The sequence below is a fragment of the Petromyzon marinus genome, chromosome 54 (genome assembly GCF_048934315.1).
Source record: "Petromyzon marinus isolate PM22_M1 ecotype Great Lakes invasive population chromosome 54, UKy_Petmar_22M1.pri1.0, whole genome shotgun sequence".
Taxonomy (NCBI): Eukaryota; Metazoa; Chordata; class Hyperoartia; order Petromyzontiformes; family Petromyzontidae; genus Petromyzon; species Petromyzon marinus.
Window position 1 is genome coordinate 7,041,611 of NC_133720.1, and position 20,864 is coordinate 7,062,474.

Here is a 20,864-nt window from a genome sequence, read left to right on the forward strand (position 1 = left end):
TTGAGTCAGCGGGTATCCATGTAATTCTGTTTGTCTCTATGTAAGTCTCTGTGGGTCACAATGTAAATCTCTATGGGTCTCTGTGTAAGTCTCTATGGGTCTCTATGTAAGTCTCTGGGTCTCTATGTGAGTCTCTGTGTAAGTCTCTATGTAAGTGTCTATGGGTCTCTATGGGTCTCTATGTAAGTCTCTGGGTCTCTATGGGTCTCTATGTAAGTCTCTGTGGGTCACAATGTAAGTCTCTATAGGTCTCTATGTAAGTCTCTATGTAAGTATGGGTCTCTCTGTAAGTCTCTGGGTCTCTATGTAGGTCTCTATGGGTCTCTCTGTAAGTCTCTGGGTCTCTATGTGAGTCTCTGTGTAAGTCTCTATGTAAGTGTCTATGGGTCTCTATGTGTGTCTCTATGGGTCTCTATGTAAGTCTCTCTGGGTCTCTATGGGTCTCTATGTAAGTCTCTGTGGGTCTCTATGTAAGGCCCTGGGTCTCTATGTAAGTCTATGGGTCAATACGTAAGTCATTGGTGATGAGGCAGATACCATCAACTCGCAACAAAGGAGAAACCTGGGCGCCACAGTGGCGAGATGTTGACAACCTCGCCTTGTATATAGCTGGTCGTGGGTTCAATCCCAACCCTGACACCTGCATATTCGGAGTTTGCGTGTCTCTCTCCCCGTAGTCGCGTGGATTTTTCTCCGGGCCCTCCGTTTTATCCTTCCACATTTAGAATCAACATCACACGTTTTAGAGTATTTGGCTCCTGTTATAAATTTCCCACGTGATGATAAGCCACTTCATTGAGCTTTGTGATAGCCAGGTCGTCTCTGAAAACAGCTATGCAGCTCAGCGGGGCCTTACCTGCTAAAATACAAAATACGTTTTTTTTTTGTAATCCCGACCTGGCTGAGAGCCGTATCGGAAGCCAGCGTTTGAGCAGCGCCAGAATCGGTGGTCTCTGTGGCACGGTCGTCACGAACGCCCCGCGCCCTGTGCCATGCCAGTATCGCCCTCCGCCAGTCTCAACTGCTGCTGCGACAGAAACGGAATGGAATACGGCAAGTCGGCCGCCGGGTCGGTTTATTTCCGGCGAGGCCCGTCGGGTGGCTTAGAAGGCTCGCTTTTTTTTTTTTTTACCATGGCGATCCCCTGCCCGAAGAATCCCGGAGCGGCCCGCCTCGGAAGCGACGCGCGGGACAGCCCCACGGAAGGCGCTCCGTTGTCGATCGCCCTGGACTGCCGCGCACTTTTCCTCCGGCGTTCACGGAGGCGCGGAGCCGATCCGTGAATAGAAGTGAAAAAAATCTAAATCGCGGCCCACGGAGGGTGGGTTTCTTTGGACAAACGCCGTGGGCCAGCTTCCCGTCTCGACGCAACCTGTCGCAGTCTCGGCCCGTGCCAGCCGAATAACGTTTATATATTTATCTTATCACGGGGTTGCTGAGCCTCGGGCCTAAAGGGCGCCGAATGTCAAAAGGCCAGAAATAAACAGCACTGGTGGAGTAGCGGCAGACGAGAGGTTTAGCATATTTTCTTGAATTGAGCAGTATTTCAGTGTTATTTTTTATTATTGGTAGACGATATTGGGAGAAGAGACGATGATGGGGGGAGGAAATTCCAAGGTGGAGCAGTGCGAGGGAAGAAGCAGAAAGAGAAGCGAGATGACCTGCAGTGTGGCGAGTGGGTGGGTGGGTGAGTGTGGAGCGGAAACTCCAATAAAAATCTCACTCGCGGCCACCACCGGTGACGATCATCTGAATCGGTCCTGGACCCCGCTAGACCCCCAACCCCCTAGGTCGACTCAGCCTCAAATGAGTACCCTGTGTGATGTGTAGTAAACGAGTGTGGTGCTGGCCACCCGCCCCCTCACGTGCTGTGCCGGCCTTCATAGGTGCTGCTCGCTAACAGCACTTGCCCCAACAGTTAAGGCTATACGGGTGGGTCTCTGTCTCTGTGTGTATGAGTGAGTGAATGTGTAGTAGTGTGGTGGTCATACGTGGTATGGAAGGGACGAGAAAGAAGGTTGAGCCGAGTTCTCAGCATGGGTGGAGGAATCGATGCATAATGCAGGTTCTTGGGGTTAGATCATTGTAAATATAGATGTGTTGTTAACCCACCACCACCCCGACACAGCCAATTTAGTAAGGTTTGCCACGTAAATAAAACGTGCCAATTAGTTACTGCTTGAGCACACCTGTGTGTTGGAGAGTAAACCCACAGACATTCACCGTTTGAGTGAACAACATTCCGCTGGCGATTTTCAGCAACCGGGCTTCTTCGGGCTATTTGCCAACGACGCGTTTACGTTAACGGCACGTGCATATTTATGCTGTCTCACCCAACAAAATAATAAACTTCATCACGAATGATATTGGGTTCGCGAAAAAAACTGTACGTGTTTGTTAAACGGAATCGATGCGTGAAGTGCTTGGGAAGCGTAACCAGCGAGAGGGGAGAAAGAGAGTGTGCTGGCACAGTCGGCTCGCTCCGAAGCCGTAAGCTGACCCGGCGGAAAACCACGAACGCTCAAGACGGGATCGGCAATAAACACGCCAGCCCCAGCAGCATTCCCAACGCCGTACAAATTTATCCTTTGCGGCGTTATATTTTTACGTTACGCGTCTGTGGCATGGGTGGGCGGGCGGGCGGGCGGGCGGGGAGGCGGTGGGTGGGTGGGGGTTGGTGCGGACCGCGCCGCACATCGCGTTCTGCCCGCCCCGTAATAAAAACCAGCATGAAAGTCGAGCAATTAATTTTGCCTCCTCCGCGCCACGTCCTGTATTGTGTTACGCTTGCGGTGGGAAGTACCTCCCCAACACCCCCCCCCCCCGCAATCCCAGTGCCTTGGGCCAGCTGTATCTCCCTCGCAAGTCACGCCTCCCCCCCCGGGCCCTATTCGGTTCAGCCGACGCATTCGGCTAAGCGCTCCGCCCTCCTCTCCGGAGGTCTCTCGCTTGCACCGTCGATGGCTTGCCGCCCAAGAAACGTTAAGCAGTGCGTGTATTGGCAGTTCCGCCGAGCCGAATTCCTTTAAAATTTCATTACGTGCAACACATTCGCCCATTCACTTGTGCGTACGCACGTCGTGGACGGTCATTTGTTGCGCACGGTCAGCGTCGCCAGCTGTGCACGCCTCCCCCGGGCTGCTCCGGCGGGGCAGCGCTTGCAGCGCGTGAGCGAGGCGCCGTTGTGGTCTCGGCCTGCTCGTGATGGCCCCCCCGCTCGCCCAGGTGTCGCCCCGCAGCAGCCGCCGGCTTATGCGCGCAGGAGCTCCCGTCGTCGCCAGACTTGCCCGCGGATATTCTGACCCCGATGGAAGAGGCTCCCCCGCTACTACTAGCCGCGGTGGCTAGGAGATGTTAACTGCCTCGCCTGGTTTGCGGGAGGTCGTGGGGTTAGATCCCAACCCTGACGCCTGCTGCTGTATATTTGGAGGTGTGCGTGTCTCTCTCTCTCATCATCATCATCACGGTGGCTAGGAGATGTCAGCTGCCTCGCCTGGTGTACAGGAGGTCGTGGGTTAGATCCCGACCCTGACGCCTGCTGCTGTATATTTGGAGTTTGCGTGTCTCGTTCTCTCCCCGTGGTCGTGTGGATTTTTTATCCAGGTCCTCCAGTTTTTCCCTCCACATTTAGAATCAACATCATGCATTGAAAGTATGTGGCTGCTATAAATATTCACATTATAGGCCACTTCGTTGAGCTATCATTTGTGGCCAGGTTGCTTCTGAAAAATAGCTATGTAGCTCAGTGGGCCTTACCTGGTAATAATAAAAAGTTTGGTTTTTGGTTTAGTTCATACATAGACTGGCACTGCCCTCGTATCTGCGCGGGATGCATAGTTGTGGTGGGGGGCGGGTGGTGCATGTATTTACATTTAACTTTTCTTCGCACCGTTACATAGCCAATCGTGCAAATCGGAGGTGGCGGGGGGAGCTGTGATAACGTCATTACGTTGATGTGGACGGTGACATCAACGCCGTGAACTTATCCGCCAGCCGGCAAAACTTTTTTTCCATCACAATATGACATGCAATGTATGAATGGCAGACGCAAGGGTAATTTTAAATCATTATGCCTTTCCAGATTCTGATTCATACATTTGGATTGCGGTCGATGATAGAGAAACCCTTTCCTCAACCGGTGTAGATTGATGCACCCCCAGGGTCTCGTGTTTGCAGTCACGTGAGCACTGAGTAAGCGACCATCGACGAGTGAGGAGCAGCTCACGGTAAAACCGCGCTGAAGGCGCGAACGGGCACGGTTATTCCACAACGCCGATCGTTTTCCCCGCCGATAATCGGAAGTTAACTCCCCGGCCACGACCCGCACGGTGTGGGGAGGCGGTCATCCGGCAGTGAATTGGCAAAAAGGTTTGGTGCATATCGGCAGTGTCACGGTGAGAGAATTTCAGGCGTGCTCGAGGTTGTCTGCACCTGCTTGGCTGCGTAAAATCACTTAAGAAACTGGAACCTTCCCAAAAATATTAACACGTCTGGCGGCTTTGGAAGAACATTCAACGCGTGACAATGAAACGGTTATTTTTAATTCTCGCAGCTGTAATTTAGCCAAATTAAGTGCTCTCCTGCAGTTAATGTGGCGGGTATTATTGTGAAGTCATTGGTGACTGAGCTGAGACCATCAACCCCACTACGCTTGAGAACCCGGTTTAATCACCACTCGGTCTTTGCGAGTCTGTTGGTCTCTACGTACATCCATGGGTCTCTGTGTGCGTCATTAGTAACCAGGGCTTGACCATCAACTCACTGCACTCGGTGGAAACTCGGTTTAATCAGGGCCAATCTGAAAACCGGATTCGAACCCAGGAACACAGCGGTTGCTACAGCTCAGCGCTCTTGACTTCTGAGCCACCCGGCCTCCTAAAAAAAAACCCCATTGCCACTTCAAGTGGCGAATTGCGTATTGTGCGCCACTCACACGCACCCACCCACCCGCCTGTGATAGAGCACGCAACGCGCAGCACGCCCGGTCAACTCGAACGTTCCACTTAAAAGTCACGGCCATCAATATACTTTCCACGGGCCTCAATTTACCGTGAAAATTGGGTTCAATTTAAAAACTTTTGTAGCGGCATCCGTCCCATTTGGGGATGGGGGAGTGGGAAGGGCACATTTTCACAAAGCTATCGCGTTCTCATCATTAATGTCACAGTCTTAACCCACCCCCCCACCCGGCAGACTGTTGGCGCTTGCCTGACGATGCAAGACAACGGCTCGGTGGACCGGGATCCCTATCCGTCGAGACGGCTGCGTCTAAATCCTCATTTTGTCGTTTAGCTTTTGCCAGGTTTCGGCAGGAGTGGTATGAACCGTCGTAATTATTGTCCGCAGTGCACGAAGAAGCACGCGGTCGGAATTTCCACAGGGAAAGAGAAAACAGAAGCACGTGGATCTGGGAGCGGGCGTTTATTGAGAAACCCCCGAGGTTGGCTGTTGCGGACAGTAGGGTGGGGATTGTGCAGGACTCATCGTGGCAAGAAGAGGGTGGGGGGGGTGGGATGATGGTCGTCAGACGAGGCTGGAATGCCAGCGAGAAGGGAGGGCCTCGGGTCTGGAATTGTGACCGCTGCAGAGGAGCAGCGGCAAAACCAGCTTCCATTGGAGGAGTTGAGACGGCCTCCGTGTGTGGCATTGCTATATCGCAAGAGATGAGAATGCCGAAGCTATTCTAACTGTTATATTATTAACCAGGTAAGGCCCACTGAGCTATGTAGCTCTTTTTCAGAAGCGACCTGGCCACAAATGATAGCTCAACGAGGTGGCCTATTGCAGCAGCCGAATACTCTAAACGCGTGACGTCGATTCTAAACGTGGAGAGAGAAACCCGGAGGACCCGGGGGAAAAAAAAATCTACGCGATAGGCCACAAACCTCTAAATACCCAGCAGTGGATACAAAAGTTGACGGAGGTTGATTGTTGCCAGGCCCCAAGCTCTTCCATGCTTGGTTTCGTTAGCCACGCGAAATGTGGCCAGAACCGTTTTTTTCTGCTCGTTTTTTTTTCTTTCTGCAGACAGACGGCAAATTCCGAACGTGAATTGGCAGCCCCCGTTTGGACTGTTTGTGCTTCAAAAACTATACTGCATATTTTCGTCTGGGGGTCATACGCACATTTCATAATGATATAATTAATGGGAGCCGGATATCGCTAGGCCAGGGAATTATGACATCTATCACATCTGTGTCCATCTGTTGTCACGAAAACTACAAAACTCGATAAGTTTGGCAACGAAATATATTAAAACATGTAAATATGTTTGCCAACATGTAATTCAGTCCATAATAGAGGTTTTTTTTGTTGTTAAATCGCGTAAATGTATAAATGTGTCGTTAAAACCTGCCGCCACCCGACACAGCCAACCAGTAAGGGTAAACAGAAGGTGCCAATTCGTCACGAGTACAGCACACCGGTGTGTTGGAGAGCCAAGCCACAACATTTACAATTCAGTCCATTTATTTCGATGAAGTCCTGTTGAGCTAAGAAACTCTCATACAAAGGTAACCAAGTACAATCACATTCATTTATACTCTTATAATTACTCTACACCGATGATCACAGTACATAAATACCATAACCACACTGGATATTCGGCGTCAAATCGTTTGTTAACAAAACACTCCCGGGGGTCGGGTGGGGTGAGGCCCGAGGGTCGGGTGGGGAGAGGCCCGGGGGTAGGGTCGGGTGGGGTGACGCCCAGTGGTCGTGTGGGGTGAGGCCCGGGGGTCGGGTGGGCTGAGGCCCGGGGGTCGGGTGGGCTGAGGCCCGGGGGTCGGGTGGGGCGAGTGCCCGGGGGTCGGGTGGGCTGAGGCCCGGGGGTCGAGTGGGGCGAGGCCCGGGGGTCGGGTGGGGCGAGGCCCGGGGGTCGGGTGGGGCGAGGCCCGGGGGTCGGATGGGCTGAGGCCCGGGGGTCGGGTGGGGCGAGGCCCGGGGGTCGGGTGGGCTGAGGCCCGGGGGTCGAGTGGGGCGAGGCCCGGGGGTCGAGTGGGGCGAGGCCCGGGGGTCGGATGGGCTGAAGCCCGGGGGTCGGGTGGGGCGAGGCCCGGGGGTCGAGTGGGGCGAGGCCCGGGGGTCGGGTGGGGCGAGGCCCGGGGGTCGGGTAGTCTGAGGCCCCGGGGGTCAGGTGGGCTGAGGCCCGGGGAAGTTTGGCCTGATGCAGAGGATCTGACTCACAGGCGACAAAAGCCATGCGGGACAACTCGTTTTATTTTCAACATGCCAAGCGGCCAGCAACAAACGGCACTATCATAAAATGGTGTTATAGCTAAGAGCATAACACGATCAATGAATTGTATGTATTTTTTTTATTTAAAGCTTTCGTGACTGCAGTAATTCATATTCTTAGTTTTTTCGGTAAAGTCACGTTGAAGGGAAACAACAAAATAATAAAAAATATATAAAACAATAAAAAAAATTCTCACGACGTTTCGACCATAACTCAAACGGTCGTCTTCAGGTGTGTTGGTTCGCATAAATTTATTTTTAAACAGCGCATTTATTTATAAAAAAAAACGTTAGCGCCACGCGCAACGATTTGGCAGTTTATTTAGGACTAGTCCATCTATATTCTGAAAAGAGGAGGGGGGAGACGAAATTTTTTATAATGTATGCTGTCTGAAAGCCACTGTAAGCGTGAACAATCAATCAAATTTCGTCTCCCCCCTCCTCTTTTCAGAATATAGATGGACTAGTCCTAAATAAACTGCCAAATCGTTGCGCGTGGCGCTAACGTTTTTTTTAAATAAATAAATGCGCCGTTTAAAAATAAATTTATGCGAACCAACACACCTGAAGACGACCGTTTGAGTTATGGTCGAAACGTCGTGAGAATTTTTTATTGTTTTATATATATTTTATTATTTTGTTGTTTCCCTTCAACGTGACTTTACCGAAAAAACTAAGATTATAATTGTATGTATATTTGTTGAACTTCTTTCGCACCGCACGTAGTCAACCGTGCTAATCGGAGGTGCAAATTGAACAGGGTTGTAAGAACTTGGGATAAGAGACGATGATGATGAAGGATGATGATAGTGAGAGGAGGGAATTCCAAAGTGGAGCAGTGCGAGGAAAGACAGCAGATAGAGCATCGGTGGCCAACCTGTAACCGACCAAGAGCCAAAGAGTACCTGTGAGTTCTGTAAATATCAAAGTGCATAAATAAGTTTATATATAGACTTAAAGCTTTCGTGACTGCAGGAATTCATAATTCCTATGGGTCTTTCGGTAAAATCACGTAGATAGGTACAAATTAATAAAAATAATAAATATAAAATAAACAAAAAACCACGATGTTTCGATCACAATCGATCGCTTTTGTTGTGATCGAAACGTGGTAGTTTTTTGTTTATTTTATATTTATTAATTTTATTAATTTGTACCTATCTACGTGACTTTACCGAAAGACCCAAAGAATATAAGTTTATATATATATTGATATATTGACAGTTTTGGGCACAGCACGGGAGATGTTCATTTTCTTTATGGGATTATACATTGGGATGATACGTTGGGATGATGCATTGGGATGATACGTTGGGATGATGCATTGGGATGATACATTGGGATGATACATTTGGATGATACATTGGGATGATACATTGGGATGATGCAATGGGATGATACATTGGCATGATACATTGGAATGATATTCTCTGCTACTGTGACAGCACGTGCGAAGCTATGCCCCTTCGATAGAGCCCGCGTGTGGTGGTTTAAAGGTCCGCGTGCGGCGCGGGAGGGACGCCGGTTCGCCGGCGATAGTTGGCGATAGAAGATCGATAGGCGGGCGAGCGAGTGATTCGACTCATCCAGTGAGTGTTTGTGGCGACGGGGGCCGGCATTAAAAACCCACGAGCAATAAAATATCTAGACTAAAAACAAGAGCATGTACGGTTCAAGCGGTCAAAATTCCTGCTGGTGCACGCACGTCACGTCCCGTGTCCTTGCGAGAGCTCCCCTGGGGAAGAGCGAGTGACGATTGTGCGAGATCGCTGGGTTCCAGTGACATCCGATGTCACTTTCAACCCCGCAGGATATGTGTCTGCGACTGTCGTGTGCCTGTGTCTTTTGTGTGCCTGCGTGTGTGTGCGCCTGCGTGTGAGGAGCGGTAGCGTGGCGGCTAGCGCTACGCCGCGCGACGAACCCGGCGGCCCGATTTCGATTCCCGTCCGCAAACAACTCTGGTGAAGGTTATCTGAGCTGGTTCTGGGTCTCCCCTAGGTCGACTAGGTCTCAAATTAATTCCTGGTGCGATGTGTAAACATCGCCACTGGGGAGACAAAGGCGGCTGGGCGTGGTGCTGGCCACCTTCTTTCACGTAACCGCATCGTACATAGGCGCTGCTCGCTAGCTGCGCTTGCCCCGAAAGTCTATTCAGGTTCCAGGGTGGCGGGGGATCTTTGCCCTTTGCCAGTGTCTCTCGGTTTCTGGGAGCAGGACAACAGGCGGGGATAATGTCCGTAGGAAGCATCTGCTTCCGCACAGCGCTGCAACCGGCGCGAAAAAGAAAGAGATGCGTTTCAGCGAAATGGGAAGCGCCGATGTTGTTCCCTGGTCTTCGTCAGCTGCGAATTCGCGCGCGTCGGCCGTGCCAAGATGCACGCATCGTAGCGAGGGCGCTCGCTGGCACGTGAACGAAGTTCCGACGGTCGAGAAACTCAACTGGGGGGGGTCGAGTTTGGTGTTGGCAGGGGGGGGGGAGAGAAAGTGATTTTGGCACGTCACGGCCCGAATGTAATATTTCTCGCGGTGAGGATCGCGCGAGGGAAGAAGAAGAAGAAGAAGCAGCGGCGGCAGTGGCGGCAGCGGCGGCAGTGGCGGCAGCGGCGTGCGAGGCTGGGGCAGAGAAGTGCGGTTGTGCCCGATATCTTTGCGTACACACGCAACAACCGAGCAAATTCGTGCGTCGAACTGCGCGTGCGTGGCGGAGTCGTTGCGCCCTGGTACGTGGCGGACTCCTTGACTTTTTATTGTTGTTGTTGTTGTTTTAAAGTCCACGCACTTGGGGGTTTAGCCGCGTGTCCTGGGGCACGACGGTGCCGTTCGGTCTTCCGCCGAGCGCTTGTCTTCCGTCGCCGTGTTAATGGGCGGTGGGATGCCCCGGGGAGAACGTGTGCGTGCGATCGCACAGTGCCGTCGCCTGAATGTAGTCGGGGCTATTTGTTGTTTTTGTTGTTGTTGTTTGTTGTTGTCATCGTCGCGTTGCTAGGAGCAGGCTCCCCCCCCCCCCCCCCCCCAAGGCTCACAACCCCATGTGGCCAGCAAACAAGCAGCACAGTTCAAGTTGGAATAGATTAAGAGTGTAACAGGTTTCATGGTTTGCACCAGGCTATTTTTTATTATTGTGGTTATTATTATTATTATAAGAGCTTTGCAAAATAAATGCTAGGAGTTAATTTTGAAAGCGGAGCTTAGGGATGGGAAGAAATCCCAATTGCGGAGATTTACTAATTATATATTTTTTTATCGGCCCGCTCTTGTGAACGTCGTCGGGATCTTGATGGAAGCCGACGGCGCGTTGGGATCAATTTTCGTTCCTCTCCATTCGCCACGAACGAAATAATAAACCAGGGACTCGCGCGCGAGGTTCCGCACCGGCTGCTCGCGAAGCCGTGAAGAGAAAGGGGGCAGTGATATCATCGGCTTGTCAGCAGGTGCTGGAGTGGATTGTTACGTTGGAGGCTTGCGAGGGTTGGCGGCCGGCTTGATGGGGGGAGGCCTTCATCCAGCAGTAGATTGACCGTGGCTCATAATCGTGATGATGACAGTGATGAATGGTTCTGCTGTAATGGGTATGGGGCAGGATGCGTCCCCAGGAGGTATGGTGATGGCCGGTGAGTGAGACTGCTATTATTTTTGTTGCTATTTTCATTTTAATCAGGTAAGGCACACTGAGCTCCATAGCCCTCATTCATAAGTGGCCTGGCTATCACGAATGGTAGCAGTGACGAAGTGGCTTATCGTGTGGAAATTTACAGCAGCCAAATACTCTACAAACGCGTGATGTTGGTGCTAAATGTGGAGGATAAAAACCGGAGGACCTGGAGAAAATTCCACGCGATCACGGAGAGAGAGAGAGAGAGAAACGCAACCTCCAAATATGCAACATGTGTCAGGGTTGGGATTGAACCCACGACCTACTGCATCCCAGGCGAGGGAGTTAACATCCTGCCACCGTGATGGAGAGGCAGGCGGCGTATGGGATACACAGCCGAGAGCACGTCCACTGCTGAGAGACGGAGCAAGTAAATCAGCTCGTGTGCAGGCGGGAGATGGATAGTCGTGTCGTGAGACCGTAGATGGGGGGAGGAGGTGGGGGGCTTCATCCAGCAGTGGATTTATCGTCGATACACAAATCAAATAAAAGCACAAATCCGTAACGCGCCGCACAGTTTGTTGTCTGTTTCGTAGGCGCGGGAAACCACGGGCACAGCGGGAGGGCCGCTCGAACTGCCGCTGCCAACGATTTCCCAAGCTCTGTGGCCCTACGTTGGGATGTTTGGCCAACTCCACGAATGACTTTGCATCTTTGCCTCCGACCACTGCCACCACCACCACCACCATGGTGACGATGAGATGCGCTTCGTCGCGAACGTGCCGTGCGGCTGAATCCGACTGCCCAGCGGGACGGAAGGAAGGAAGAGGAGTTATCGCTTCCCGTTGCAGAGCGCCACGTGTAGTGTGTGTGTGTGTTTGTTTTGGACCAAGTTCAAAACGGGGTTAAATCCGCTCGCATCTGAGCCACTCGCTTCCTTTCCAAGTGCTCCCTCCCACTAGGCACCAAGAGACTGCCGTTCCCCTCCCCCACCCCCCCCCCCAGCCATAATTTACTGGATGTGGTGTGCCGGGTGCGGAAATATTTCCCGAGCCACCGATAGTTTTGAATATATAGCTCATGACTCGTAGCCGCAGCCATAGTTAGAAAAGTATACTGGATGTGGTGTACCGGGCGCAGCAATACCGAGTCGCCGGTAGTTTGGAATATTTGACTCGTAGCTGCAGCCTTAGCGCCACGGTGGTGAGATGTGAACTACCTCGTCTGGTATGCAGGAGATCGTGGGTTCGATCCAGACCCTGACACCTGTTGTATATTTGGAGTTTGCATGTTCACTCTCCCCATGGTTGCGTGGATTTTTATCCGGGTCCTCTGGTTTTCCCCTCCACATTTATAAACGTTGTGTTTTAGAGTATTTGGTGGCTATAATTTTCCATGTGATGAGCCACTTCATTGGGCTATCATTTGTGTCCAGGTCGCTTCTGAAAAAGAGCTGTACAGCTCAGTGGGCCTTACCTGGTAAAATAAAAAAAAACATAGTTTTAGTTTATAGCGAGAGAGCTTTACTGACTGTGGTGTGCCGGGAGGCGTAGAACTATTGTGCCCACCGAGGCAGACCCGGCTGAAATTCAGCCCTGGATTGGTGGGCCGGGCGGGTGGGGGTGGGGTGGGGCAGGACGTTCCAGTCGGTTCCCTTGACCGGTGCCCGTGGGCACACGCTAGTGAGGGGAAGCTCGCACCTTGCACAACCGACAGCCAACAACCTCCCTGCACCGACCTTCCCCGAACCGTGCAGATGTCCCCGGCAAAGGGGTGGGGGGGGGGGGGGGTGTGAGGGGAGGGGCGGGGGGGAGGAGGTCACGTGGGTGTTGTGTTCGGGGTGCTGTGTGATGATTGCGTGCGGCTGAGCTCGGCTTCCTGGGGTTCAAATTCCCGGCCACGGCTCGCGCCTGCGGCGAGTCGAATCAGAACTTGTCCGGGCTCAGCCCCGTGGTCTACTCGGCCATAACCCTATCATACATCGCGTGAACTGTGGCAGGGACTGCTATGATTTATACAAACTGTATGTGCCTGTTATGAAATTGTAAGATTTTTCATTTTTTTTGCACACTTAGTTGGGGGGGGGGGGGGGTGGCAGGGGGTTTCTTTGACCCCTGCAACCACATTAAACCAACGAAAAAACACATTTGGTTCCGCTTGTAATAAAGCGAACGATCGAGTGCCCTGAGCGGGTCACGTCAACATCAGCGCTGGGGAAACGGAGGCGGCCAGGTGTCGCGGTGCCGGACGACCTGCAGCCGCCCGTGTCGTGCGGCGTGCCGGCACTGAATGGGCGCTCGCCAACAGCACCTGCCCTGGCGGTCTGCTGACATCCGCATGGCGGGGTGGGCGTCTTTGTGCTTGTGTGCGGCTGTAGGGAGCCGCTGTCCCATGCAATGGCTGCTCCGAGACCCTCGTCACGCTATGAAGCGACGCCCGGCTTCGGAAAGTCCCAGCTGCAGGTCACCGGTAAGGCCAGCGCGCGCGAGCACACATTCATACGCACAAACGCGGGCGCACATGCACATACGCATGCACATATGTGGGCACGCGCGCACACCCGGGCGCACACTCGGGCGCGCGAGCGAGCACACGCGTATACACACACACGGGCCCATGCACGCACGTGGGCACGTGCACGCACGCGGGGAGATGGAGTGGATCGTAATAGTCGGAGACTGCAAATTAATTGTTTAAGAAATGAATTACTTAACCGGTTATCGGTTTTATTATTGGGATAATCAGATAACAACTAAATAGTTGGGAAATAAAGGTCTCACCTCTGGTGTGCGCTTGTATGTTGAACGTACCTTCGCGCCGTACGTGGCCAACCATGCCAACCGGAGGTGCCGCTGGACGAAGAGGTGACAGTTCGAGGGAGAGGCGCATTGGTGGCCATCCTAAACATCGTCGTCATCCACGTCACGAGCTGGGCGTGGATTGTTGGGGGGGTTTCCGTCCTTCGCGTTTGAGGACGTCTGCGTAGCCGCCATTTTTAAACAGGCCCGAGTAGTCGACCTTTTAAAATAATTTACCGATGACTATTTCCAGCCTCCCCCGATTAATAAACATCATCGGCCGATCATCCCGGCTCGATTGATTCGCCTTTTCCAGTCGACCGGGCACGTTGAAGAAATACGAAAACGTATCACGTGGCCCAGTGGGCGATTTGTGTAACGCAGCAGTCGCCATTGTTCCGTAAAATGTTGTTCGGATGGTAAAGGTTGGCAACGCGGGTTGCGGTGCATGGACGTATGTCACGGTGCAAACAAAATCCGCAGTTGATTTTTTCGGGAGCTGAAAAGATGCCCAGGAAATATCGTGTCTTGTGTGTCTGGTTGTCCATCTGTCTATCTGTCTGTCTGGGGACCCCTCGTGTTAGTCGTGAAAAGTACAATATTAAACTCACCACACAGCTCACCAGCACCAGTACCACCAGTACTGAACTCACCACGTAGCTCACCAGCATATATCACCAGTACTAACCTCACAACACAGCTCACCAACACCACTACTAAACTCACCACAGAGCTGACCATTTATTTGTGTGCGAGTTTGTTGTCCTTCCCCCGCACCTCCGATGAGCACGGTTGGCTACGTACGGTGCGAAGGAAGTTCAACTTTCATGCGTACAGGCATACCAACACCCATGGCCCACATCAGGGTAGTTTGCGAGATTGTCAATGAATCATTTGGAATATCAAACGCATTAAGTTTGTGCTCGTTGCGAGCGTGCGTTAGAATGTAAGGAGAGGGCTGTGAGGGCGTTCACACTCATTTGTATGGGCGAGCGTCTCCACACGCACATTCATTTTGGGCAGTTGGCTCCGCGGACAACATTGAGGCTTCCTTAATATATCGGCCTGTCAGCTTGTGTGTGTGTGTTTACCTGATCCCACATAACCCCCCCCCCCCCCCCGGTACTCATCCCTCCACTAGCTGCTAATGCAATCCTGGGTCAATTTCAGCGTCGCACCAACATTTTTTTATGATGCCACTCCATGGACTCTCTCCCACCTTCTTCTCATCTCACTCTACTCTCCTCCACGCTCCCGCCTACCTGTCCCCTTTCATCTCACTCTACTCCCCTCCATGAACCCACATACCTGTCCCCTCTCATCTCACTCTACTCCCCTCCACGCTCCCGCTACCACTCCCCTCTCATCTCAGTCTACTCCCTTCCACGCTCCCGCCTACCTGTCCCCTCTCATCTCACTCTACTCCCCTCCATGCTCCCACCTACCTGTCCCCTCTCATCTCACTCTACTCTCCTCCACGCTCCCACCTACCTGTCCCCTCTCATCTCACTCTACTCCCCTCCATGCTCCCACCTACCTGTCCCCTCTCATCTCACTCTACTCCCCTCCACGCTCCCACCTACCACTCCCCTCTCATCTCACTCTACTCCGCTCCACGCTCCCGCCTACCTGTCCCCTCTCATCTCACCCTACTCCCCTCCATGCTCCCACCTACCTGTCCCCTCTCATCTCACTCTACTCCCATCCACGCTTCCGCCTACCACTCCCCTCTCGTCTCACTCTACTCCCCTCCATGCTCCCACCTACCTGTCCCCTCTCATCTCACTCTACTCCCCTCCACGCTCCCGCCTACCTGTCCCCTCTCGTCTCACTCCCCTCCACGCTCCCGCCTACCTGTCCCCTCTCATCTCACTCTACTCCTCTCCACGCTCCCGCCTACCTGTCCCCTCTCATCTCACTCTACTCCTCTCCACGCTCCCGCCTACCTGTCCCCTCTCATCTCACTCTACTCCCCTCCATGCTCCCGCCTACCTGTCCCCTCTCGTCTCACTCTACTCCCCTCCACTGACTCTATAGTAGTGTCTACAGACTCTGTTGACAGTAGTATCGTAGATTCTTCTAACTCTATTGTATGTAGGGTGTGTAGGCCTATAGAGTCAGTAGATACTACTGACTCTATTGTATGTAGGGGGTGTGTAGGAATATTTAGTGAGTTCAACTAACTCACAGACGTACTCCTTGGAGGCAACACATTTATTGATACCAACACAAAGGGGTAACTGCCCCTTCACCAGCTAACATCCTATGGTGGTGGACCACCAGGCTAACTACACTAATTACACCGTAACAAGCTACGTAACCACCAGGCTAACTACACTAATTGCACCGTAACTAGCTACGTGACCACCAGGCTAACTACATTAATTACACCGTAACAAGCTACGTAACCACCAGGCTAACTACACTAATTACACGGTAACTAGCTACGTGACCACCAGGCTAACTGCACTAACCACACCGTAACTTGCTACGTAACCACCAGGCTAACTACACTAATTACACGGTAACTAGCTACGTGACCACCAGGCTAACTGCACTAATTACACCGTAACTAGCTACGTGACCACCAGGCTAACTGCACTAACCACACCGTACCTTGCTACGTGACCACCAGGCTAACTGCACTAATTACACGGTAACTAGCTACGTAACCACCAGGCTAACTACACTAATTATACCGTAACTAGCTACGTGACCACCAGGCTAACTACGCTAATTACACCGTAACTAGCTACGTGACCATCAGGCTAACTGCACTTATTACACCGTAACTAGCTACGTGACCACCAGGCTAACTGCACTAATTACACCGTAACTAGCTGCATGACCACCAGGCTATTTACACTAATTGCACCGTAACTAGCTACGTGACAACCAGGCTAACTACACTGATTACACTGTAACTAGCTACGTGACCAACAGGCTAACTGCACTAATTACACCGTAACTAGCTACGTAACCACCAGGCTAACTACACTGATTACACCGTAACTACCTACGTGACCACCAGCATAACTACACTAATTACACTGTAACTAGCTACGTAACCACCAGGCTAACTACACTAATTACACCTTAATTAGCTACGTGACCACCAGGCTAACTACACTAATTACACCGTAACTAGCTACGTGACCACCAGGCTAACTACACTAATTACACCGTAACTAGCTACGTGACCACCAGACTAACTACACTGATTACACTGTAACTAGCTACGTAACCAACAGGCTAACTGCACTAATTACACCATAACTAGCTACGTGACCACCAGGCTAACTACACTAATTACACCGTAACTAGCTACGTGACCACCAGCATAACTACACTAATTACACTGTAACTAGCTACGTAACCACCAGACTAATTACACTAATTACACCGTAATTAGCTACGTGACCACCAGGCTAACTACACTAATTACACCGTAACTAGCTACGTGACCACCAGGCTAACTACGCTAATTACACCCTAACTAGCTACGTGAACACCAGGCTAACTGCACTAATTACACGGTAACTAGCTACGTGAACACCAGGCTAACTGCACTAATTACACCGTAACTAGCTACGTGACCACCAGGCTAACTGCACTAATTACACCGTAACTAGCTACGTGACCACCAGGCTAACTGCACTAATTACACCGTAACTAGCTAAGTGACCACCAGGCCATCTACACTAGTTACACCGTAACTAGCTACGTGACCACCAGGTTAACTGCACTAATTGCACCGTAACTATCTACGTGACCACCAGGCTAACTGCACTAATTACACCGTAACTAGCTACGTGACCACCAGGCTAACTACACTAATTACACCGTAACTAGCTACGTGACCACCAGGCTAACTGCACTAATTACACTGGGAGTAGCTATAACGGACAGGACCCCGTCTTGGGTCCAGGTCCACGTGTTGGTGACTCTTCTCGAACATCATTGGGTCTTTCCCTCTTTTCAAAGAAGCTCTCCAGCGACGTTTGTTTTTGACTCATTGTGGCTACTAGGGGGTCAGCTTGTGGGCTTACCAAACACTGTGACTGAGACAAGTGCGCAGTGCGGGAAAGAGGCGCGGACGGAAGTGGTAAATAATAAAATAATGGGGGAGGGCCACGTGCGGACTCATCGTTTGGGACCTCTGCCTCTGGGGACCCGGTTTTATATGCTCCCTGGTCGTGGCTGGCTCCGCCCTTGGCCACGACCACCTTCTCGAATCCTCTCGCAGGATCTCGCCCCGACACGAGACCACCCCCGAGCCCCCACTTGGGGCCCCTGTGTAGATCTTACCCGTCACGTGCCTTCTTCGATGTCACGACACATATAGAGTCAGTAGATACTACTGACTTGTATGTAGGGTGTTTATGTATATATAGAGTCAGTAGATACTACTACTGACTGTTGTATGTTAGGTGTTTATGTATATATAGTCAGTAGATACTGATGACTGTTGTATGTTGGGTGTTTAGGTATATATAGAGTCAGTAGATACTACTAACTGTTGTATGTAGGGTGTTTAGGTATATATAGAGTCAGTAGATACTGCTGACTGTTGTATGTAGGGTGTTTAGGTATATATAGAGTCAGTAGATACTGATGACTGTTGTATGTAGGGTGTTTAGGTATATATAGAGTCAGTAGATACTGATGACTGTTGTATGTTGGGTGTTTAGGTATATATAGAGTCAGTAGATACTACTAACTGTTGTATGTTGAGTGTTTAGGTATATATAGTCAGTAGACACTACTTACTGTTGTATGTAGGGTGTTTAGGTATATATAGAGTCAGTAGATACTGATGACTGTTGTATGTAGGGTGTGTAGGTATATATAGAGTCAGTAAATACTACTACTGACTGTTGTATGTAGGGTGTTTAGGTATATATAGAGTCAGTAGATACTGCTGACTGTTGTATGTAGGGTGTTTAGGTATATATAGAGTCAGTAGATACTGATGTAGAGGTGTTAACTAAGCGCTGTTGCGTAACCTGCGTTGCCACCAGGGCGGTGCAGCATTACCCCTGGGTACAACGGTTGGGGTCAGTCGAGGTGAAACGGATCGTGGCCAGGGTTTGGTGCGAACCAATCAGACGGTTCCACGTGGGAATGTGTGATTGGTTCTACCTGGCCACGAAGAGGTATAAGACGGGTGACCCAACGGACCTCGGGGAGTTCTCTCCCTGCACGAAGACAGAAGACTGGGCTGAAGCCTAGCTAGGACCCTGGACCAGCCTTTCAGCCCTTCTAAGGCTCGGCATACCCAGTGGTCAGGACCCACCGGGCCAGCGGTGGGTCAGATAGCCTCCCCTAGGTCCTAGCCGGAGGACTAGGATAGCGGTAGACGTGTGAGTCCCGCCAAGTCCGGAGGTTGTACCTCCTTAAGTATCAAGGAGGTTAGCGGTAGACGTGTGAGTCCCGCCAGGTACGGAGGCTGTACCTCCCTAGGGTATCGGGTGAGGGGACCGAATATCCCTCTGTGTGTGTTAAGCGTTGCATAAGGAAATAATACAATAAACAGAGTGTGCCTCCTAAAGAAGTCTGCTCGTCCTTACAACACTACACTACTACTGACTGTTGTATGTAGGGTGTCTAGGTATATATAGAGTCAGTAGATACTACTGACTTGTATGTAGGGTGTTTAGGTATATATAGAGTCAGTAGATACTGCTGACTGTTGTATGTAGGGTGTGTAGGTTATATATAGAGTCAGTAGATACTGCTGACTGTTGTATGTAGGGTGTTTAGGTATATATAGAGTCAGTAGATACTACTACTGACTGTTGTATGTAGGGTGTTTAGGTATATATAGAGTCAGTAGATACTACTACTGACTGTTGTATGTAGGGTGTTTAGGTGTATATATAGAGTCAGTAGATACTGCTGACTGTTGTATGTAGGGTGTTTAGGTATATATAGAGTCAGTAGATACTGCTGACTGTTGTATGTAGGCTGTTTAGGTATATATAGAGTCAGTAGATACTGCTGACTGTTGTATGTAGGGTGTTTAGGTATATATAGAGTCAGTAGATACTACTGACTATTGTATGTAGGGTGTTTATGTATATATAGAGTCAGTAGATACTGCTGACTGTTGTATGTAGGGTGTTTAGGTATATATAGAGTCAGTAGATACTACTACTGACTATTGTATGTAGGGTGTTTAGGTATATATAGAGTCAGTAGATATTACTGACTGTTGTATGTAGGGTGTTTAGGTATATATAGAGTCAGTAGATACTGCTGACTGTTGTATGTAGGGTGTTTAGGTATATATAGAGTCAGTAGATACTGCTGACTGTTGTATGTAGGGTGTTTAGGTGTATATAGAGTCAGTAGATATTACTGACTGTTGTATACCGGGTGTGTGGGCATACATGCCTACAACAGGAATTTGTTTTTTGTGAGTGGGGGAGGGTGGTCGACAATTGTTGGAACCCTTTTGGATCAACTTTTTGTTGGATCAACTTTTTACCCCCACATCTGGGAGAGAGGGGGGGGGGGGCGTCCACTTTCTCTAACTTTTTGATTCGGGCCTTCTTATCATTTAGTTGACGGACAAATGGACAAACGGAATGCCGTGCTTCTATGATAGATACACCCGGCGTAGATACACACGGCGTAGATGCACCGAGCATCGTGGCGTTTAAGGCCGCTGAGTGTAGTCCGCTGAAGTGTGAACAGCAGTTTGGCAATGTGTTAGGGGAGGCCGAGGAAGAGAGCCTGGTTAAGGTTAATGTGTCATGCCCCAAGTGAGGCACGTTGTGGCAACTGTTCGTGACAAGATAGGCGCGCTGTTATCAGTTTGAGCATTAGCAGGGCTTAAGTGTAGGATGATAGGAACACAGCAATGGAATGGCTGAGATGTTAACCACCACCTCACCTGGTTTAAGGAAGGGTGTGGGTTCAATCCCGACCCTAATGCCTGCTGTATGTTTGGAGTTTGCATGGCTCTCTCACCGTGGTTGCATGGATTTTTCTCCAGGTCCTCCGTTTTTTTCACTCCACATGCGTTTAGAGTATTTGGTTGCTATACATTTTCACGTGATAAGCCGCTTTGCTGGGCTATCATTTGTGGCCAGGTCGCTTCTGAAAAAGAGCTGTATAGCTCAGTTGGCCTTACCTGGCAAAATGAAACATAGTTTAGTCTTAGTTTTAATGTCAACATATCTTGCATTTTTTCACAACACATGAAATCCACGTGGTTACGTGCCCCTCCGCGC

The 20,864-nt window shown here is 50.7% G+C and overlaps 1 protein-coding gene across 3 annotated transcripts in view; it reads left to right on the forward strand.

Annotated features, from left to right (window-relative positions):
* LOC116954195 (NEDD4-like E3 ubiquitin-protein ligase WWP1) overlaps positions 1 to 20,864 on the forward strand; it is a 75,232-nt gene that overhangs the window by 20,535 nt on the left and 33,833 nt on the right. For 2 of the 3 annotated variants that reach the window (XM_076052145.1, XM_032974707.2), the window contains one exon: positions 13,206 to 13,297. In XM_076052145.1, coding sequence (XP_075908260.1) covers positions 13,206 to 13,297 — 92 coding nt within the window. Of the gene's footprint in view, positions 1 to 9,851; positions 9,957 to 13,205; positions 13,298 to 20,864 lie in introns of those variants that run through there. The other variant, XM_032974708.2, reaches the window with a different exon arrangement.